The sequence below is a fragment of the Stegodyphus dumicola genome, chromosome X2, assembly GCF_044657685.1.
Source record: "Stegodyphus dumicola isolate Sdum_Otavi_A_Nest chromosome X2, ASM4465768v1".
NCBI classification, from domain to species: Eukaryota; Metazoa; Arthropoda; class Arachnida; order Araneae; family Eresidae; genus Stegodyphus; species Stegodyphus dumicola.
The window spans coordinates 194006917-194013553 of NC_140781.1; the positions used below are offsets into that span (position 1 = coordinate 194006917).

Below are 6637 nucleotides of genomic sequence, written 5' to 3' on the forward strand. Positions count from 1 at the left end.
TAATATTTAAAATTTATTTCACTTAAAAATAGATTTTTAAAATTTATTTCCAGCTTTTCAAGGGATCGATTATCTCCTGTAACAGCTTTAATATCGTTATTAATCTCTCGTGCATTTGAAATAGATAAATAATAAATAATGTACAGATTACTGGCAATATTGAAATGCAGGCTCAAGAGCTGCATGCATTTTCTCGCACGAAGCATGTAATTATTTTTTTTTAAATAAGTTTATAGAATGTTTTCTCTTCTTGTTTGTATGTCGCCATTTTTTTTAGTGTTAAATAAAAGTTATTGCTGTGTTCCATCATTGGAGTTGCTTCATTTCGCCAAAGAAGTATCACAGTCTTAATTATTTTGGAGGCACCGACCGAGATCGAATAATCGTGCATATTTTTATTTCATTAGTTCATCACTGAACATAATATTAGTGATACCAGATTATTACTTCCTGTTAATATTGAATTGCTTTATTTTATTAGTTCATCACTGAATGCAATATTAGCGATACCAGGTTATTACTTCCTGTTGATATTGAATTGCCTTATTTTATTAGTTCATCACTGAACGTAATATTAGTGATACCAGATTATTACTTCCTGTTGATATTAAATTGCCTTATTTTATTAGTTCATCACTGAACGTAACTTCCTGTTGATATTGAATTGTCTTATTTTATTAGTTCATCACTGAACATAATATTAGTGATACCAGGTTATTACTTCCTGTTAATATTGAATTGCCTTATTTTATTAGTTCATCACTGAACGTAATTAGTGATATCAGGTTATTACTTCCTGTTAACACTGAACTGCCTTATTTTATTAGTTTATCACTTGAATGTAAACTTAGTGATACCATTTTAATGCCGTTTCTACTAGAGCTCAAAGGAAAAGAAAAATAGCTGAAGAGCAGATCTTGGAACCGATGAAGGAAGAAAATAAAGCATCCAGAGATGTATTTGAAGAAAAAGTTAAATCACCAGAATTAAACGTGGAAGATGTTTAACATATTTTTGCAATTTTAGAAACAGTGTTAATACTTTTTAGAAAAAGTTTATAATACTAAATATTTAATAACTGTTCAAATGAAGACTTACAACAGATGGTTCAGCAACAGAAATCGCTTCAGTTGATAAAGGTAAACTGTGCAGCAAGCCACCCTGAAGATGCAAAAATTATGAAACACATATAAGTAAGGATACCTGAAAATGCTGATAAATAAAATATACTTAATGTAATTTTAATAATAAATAATATAAATAATCCTAATAAGTTTTGTAAATCTTTAAACAAAAAATAACAACATTTAGACAAGACATATAAGACATTAAAATATACATTTAAATCAATGTATTATAACTATATTATTGTATTACTCAAGATTAAAGTTATTAATTTCAATATTATTTCTTTTACTTATACATATTTCTCTCTATTTATCTGGAATACATATTTCTCTCTATTTATCTGGAATTTAAAATTAAGCAAAAAAGCAACTTTAGTTTAATACAAATTTTGATTTAAACTCTTTTGACTTTGAAGGCAATCAGATACAGGTTTCTTTCTTTTAGGAGCAAATTTGAAGAAACCAGACCCATGTATGACTGTCCTTGAAAAACTACAAAAACTATCCAAAAACTACATCAAATTGAGGTTTTATGCCTAATTTTCAATATATGATTATAATAACAAAGTACATACTTAATTATATATATAACAACAGCAAAATTTTAATTTTTTAATCTAATCTTAGGGACTGTAATTACAGCTTTATCACATAATGCCTTAATTTCAGTATTTTGATTCTTTTATAAAGCAACGTAGTTCATTTTTAATAAAAACATATTTTTTTATGAAAACTATAAAAATAAAAAACACATACATTACAAAAATTGGATGTAACTGAACGGTGCTTTGGTAAACCAATGCCTTTTAGACGCTGTGGGGTCAACAGTTGTGGGGGATTAGGCACATTGAAAAGAGTTGGCACAGCATTGGGCTTGAGTTTTTTACGCCCATCTTGCCTAGAGCATTCAAATTGATTTTCTTCAAAATGTACCTGCATATTTAACACAAGCATGTATGAAATTTAACATTAAAATCAAAAGCACTAGTATTTAATTACAGTTACATATATTAATTTAAGAATGTAATTTTCTGATAAATTTAATTTTTTTATGAAAATAAAACAAAATTTTTAAAAAGTAATCATGTTTGTAAAACTACTTAAAACATATTTCCTGCTCACACACTGAAAATAAATTTAAAGGACCTATAGTTAAAAATACATTAAGATTTACTACTACAATAAAGGATAATAATGGGATCAAAACGATTCATCGAATATTTAAATTAATATTTAACTTCTTAAAAATGTCTAAAAATACAGAATATATTTACCTTACTATAAAGAAAAAACAAAATCATTTATTATTTGGATCATACCATCCAGTTTTTAACGTTGGCGCCAAATATCCGATTTGGCGACAATACATCAGAATCAAAACATAGAATGCTACTTTAAATAACCAATCGTACAGTAAAATTAAAGAAAAGAAAAAGGCACATCACATTTCTAACTGAGCACAAAGTTTACATGAAATGTATGATACAAATTTTACAAACGGTATAAACTTTTCACGATAACAAAAGAAACAACGATATTTTACTGCACAAACACATACACATTCCGCAGTTGATTTTGTACTTATAAAATCAGTTGATCGTCAATAAGTGACAGTTAAATGAAAATACATATTTTAAAGTACCAAGAAGAGTAATTTTTCTAACATTCTATGGAAAAATACGAAGCTGAACTTACCTCACAAAGATACGCTCCTGGGCCCGGGATCCATTGATCTCGACGAGAATTAACTATCCATTTTCTTCGTCTTTCTTCATTTGTAGGGAAACGAAATATCCTAAAGTTATTTTGAGACTGATTCGAACAATTTGGTGCAGCACAACCACCCATATTTCTGAAAATTAGGTCGGAATCGATCCACAAATATGTCAACAAATCAGTGCAAATCCAATAGCGATTACCAACAAGTTAGCTTCAAAATGGATGATGATTCAGCTCCCCTTTATAGTAGCCTTAATTTCGGCAAATCGCCAGTAACAGTCTTTTCGGATCATGCGGCTGTTGGTAGACTTTACTCGGGAAAAAACCTAACGCCCAGGTTAATAAGATGGGCTTTAAAACTCCAAGAATATAATATCACAATAAAATATAAACCGGGTAAGGAAAACAATGTAGCTGACGCACTTTCTCGTATAAAACTGGACGACGAAGGAAATGAACTTAAATGCGCTGTGTTGACTTCAAAAATTTTAGATTCTAGAGATACGGTTATTACTGAACTGAAAGCTGATCCTGAATTTGGAAATATCTATGCTTATTTGAAAGACCCCGAAAGCTTTGAGCACACAGATATCGATGCGATAAGAAATAGAGCAAAAAACTATGAAATAATAGATAATTTATTATTTTATACGAAAACAACAAACAAAAATCTTGAGTATAAGCCAGTCATCCCAGCCTCGCTTCGATTAAGCATTTTGAGGGAGTTGCACGAAGAAAAAACAGCGGGCCACCTCGGGGTCAGAAAGACTCTAAAAAGGGTACGCGAGGCGGTATATTTCCCGCAATTATACAAAATAGTAACGGCGTATGTCAGGTCCTGCAATCAATGTCAGTTAATAAATGATATTAATTACAGCCCGGCCGGGTACTTAAATAGCATTCGCGCTACATTTCCGAATGAAATTTTAGGTATAGATCTCCTTGGTCCCTTCCCCCAGAGCGAGTTAAATAAAAATCATTTTCTTTTAGTAATAGTAGATCATTTTTCAAAATGGATAGAAATTGTTCCACTTAAACGCGCGTCAGCCAAAACAGTCGCAGATGCATTCTTACACAGATACATTTTAAAATACGGTGCACCGATAAAAGTCATTAGCGATAACGGAAAACAATTCATTAGTCAAATATTTGAAAACATATGCAATGGACTTGGCATACGCCATATCAAAATGGTTCCGTATAGACCACAGGCTAACATAGCAGAAAGAGTTAATAAAAATATAGTAGAAATAATTCGCAGTTACGTGAGCACACATCACAAGCGCTGGGATGGCTACATAAATGAATTAGCTTATGCTTTAAGAACGGCACATCATGATACTACGGGAAAAACTCCAGCAGAATTATTTTTAGGCAGAAAGTTAATTACGCCTTTAGATAAATTATTCTTTGTGCAACAAAGAGAGCAGGAGTTTAAACAACAAGATGTGCAAAAGTTGATTGATCAGGCGCTTAAAACCTCGGATACGGCAAGAAATAGACAAAAGTTATATTATGATAGAAAACGCCGTGAAGCAGATTTTAAAGTTGGGGATAAAGTATTGAAGCGGAAATTTTCTTTATCAAGTGCCCCAGACAATTTTATGGCAAGCTAGCTCCAAAGTTTGAAGGCCCCTATGTAATTCAGGAAATCAAAGGGGTAGTATTATATCTTAAGAACGACAGAGGGGAAATCTGTAAAGCAAGCCCCGACCAGGTGAAAAAATACTATAATCCAAATGATTTTGAAATTCTTAAAAGTTTCTTGCAGGACTCAAGTCTAAACGAAATAGAAGGTCCAGAGACAACAACTATTCCACCACCCAAGAAACAGAGAACTGAAGAGAGACCTAGCACTTCTACAACCCGGACGTCGGTATCAAAAAGAAAAAATAATTTTCAAACTCCAGCGTTTAAGAAAAACAAAAATACAGATGAACCGGGTAAAGAAACCGTGGTAAAGACGAAAACACCACCTACAAAGGATGGCAGGAGAAATTACACATCAAGGAGAACGCGCACACGGCCACAGAGTCAGGTGCCAGCAAGGCCGCCGTTCCGGAAACTGAAACGCCAGCAGGAGGCTCAAAAATACGAGGAACAGAAGAAATTCAAGAAGGACTCCAGACCGGAGGACGTCAAGACCAGCCGTCCCAGGCAGAAACGCAAAGGCCAACAACCAGACGATTACTCCGTCAAGAGGCCAGCATGTAGAGGACGCAAAAGAAAGAGCAACGGGGACGACACTCGGAGATCAATAAGGAGAAGATTGACATCCATGACACCTCTAACTTGGGATCAATTTTGCCAAAAACGGATGACGGAATTTCAAGCATCGAAAACTCAAAGATAAGTTAAAACCTTCTATAATTTTTTTCCCCTTTTGTTCCGAAATGTTATGCATAAGTACGAAGTTCTATGTTTTGACGAAAGTCAATATGTCTCGGTTGAGACTTAGTTTTGTTTTACTTTATTTAGCTAAGGCAAAAGTATTATTTTCTTTAAGTGTAAAAGCTAAAAACAAGCATTTTCTGTTGGTCGAAAGACTAATTCTGTTATGTTAAAGCCAAAATTTGGCCGAAGATAAAAATAACTTCGTATTCTTGTATTAATAAGAATTTTACTTTCAGTGCCGCCAGCTTGGCGAAGAATGAGTAAAGTAAAAATTTAGTTTCTCTTATTCATTTTATGGTAAATTGTAAAAAGCATATGTATTAAACTTTTGTAAATGTATGTAAATACTTGCATGTTATGTAAAAGTAGAATTTAGTCTAGAAGCATAAAATTGTAGATGCTAAAAGTGAATGCTTAAAAGCAAGGAAGTCAAAATTTAAGTATTAAACTGTAAAGTCATGCTTTAGAGCGAAAGCATGCATGTTTAAAGATGAATGAGGGGGAAGTTAGAATGAATGTGTTTTGTAGGGTTCTCCACCTACATTTGAATTTTTAAGAATATTAAAGTAGCTCATTGAGTTGGAGAATGTCGAGTAAGGTGTGTCTATTTGGTTGTTGAATTCTAACAAATCATGGTGGTTAGGGGAAGTGTTGTAAGACTAAAACACGAATATTCCCGTTTGACACCACACATGGTGGAGAGCCAGGGTAAAGTTAAATTAATGCTTGAAAAATTGAATGAATGTGAAGTAAGCAATAACTAAGAAAAACGAATCGTTTAAAAACAAAAATTTATTGTGTCAAGAAAGTGTAAATTATAATGTATGTAGAAAGATACTGATACTTATTCCTTCCAGATGCTGGAAGGAAAGACCAAGATTGATTGATGAAGTCCAGGAAAAGTTGCTGTAAGAAGAAAGCTTTGTAACGAGCAACAGAATTTTAGTATAATTGTTACATAAGATTTTTTTTTTGTGTAAACGAGGTTCTCGCCAGTTAGTTCAGAATTAGATAAACTTACAACAGGTCGTTTGTAGGACCTGCTTCCAAGTTTTCCAAATTCTGGCAGCGGCAAATGTAGGGTTTATATTTATTTTAACTAACATTTATTTTAAGTTTAAACTATCTTTCCTGTCAAGCCTTACTTTCCCCTGGAATTGCCAATGCCAGAATATGTAAATTTGAGTAGAACGCGCAAGGATTCAAATTATCAGCGGAAGTATTCTGATTTAAATAGAAGGAAACAAGTTCGGTGTGAGAGATATTCTTACTTAGCGAGCGCGGAGGTAGTTAGCGAGAATTGAAGAACCCCGCGTTGCGGCCTATGTGCTTAGCGGGAAGAAGTGGTAATCGTTCCAGTGAGCTTCAAGTCTGCTGAATTAGCAGCGGTATTGTAA

General features: G+C 33.0%; 1 protein-coding gene across 1 annotated transcript; it reads right to left on the reverse strand.

Moving 5' to 3' along the window:
- Positions 1-1029: 1029 nt before the first annotated feature.
- LOC146993001 (THAP domain-containing protein 2-like) lies at positions 1030-2975 on the reverse strand. Its single transcript, XM_085808838.1, has 3 exons — positions 2823-2975; positions 1884-2060; positions 1030-1161 (listed from the first exon to the last, which is right to left on the reverse strand). Exons 1-3 carry the CDS (start codon positions 2973-2975, stop codon positions 1072-1074), a joined length of 420 nt encoding a protein of 139 aa, XP_085664964.1. The 3' UTR covers positions 1030-1071.
- Between the last annotated feature and the right edge of the window lie 3662 nt (positions 2976-6637).

Excerpts from the sequence above, each read along its gene's own strand:
- LOC146993001 (XM_085808838.1), bottom strand. The coding sequence starts at position 2,975 with ATGGGTGGTTGTGCTGCACCAAATTGTTCGAATCAGTCTCAAAATAAC. Across the intron at positions 2,061-2,822 it reads CAGGAGCGTATCTTTGTGAG|GTACATTTTGAAGAAAATCA; the intron begins GTAAGTTCAGCT and ends TTAAATATGCAG. Across the intron at positions 1,162-1,883 it reads TTACATCCAATTTTTGTAAT|GGTGGCTTGCTGCACAGTTT; the intron begins GTATGTGTTTTT and ends TTGCATCTTCAG.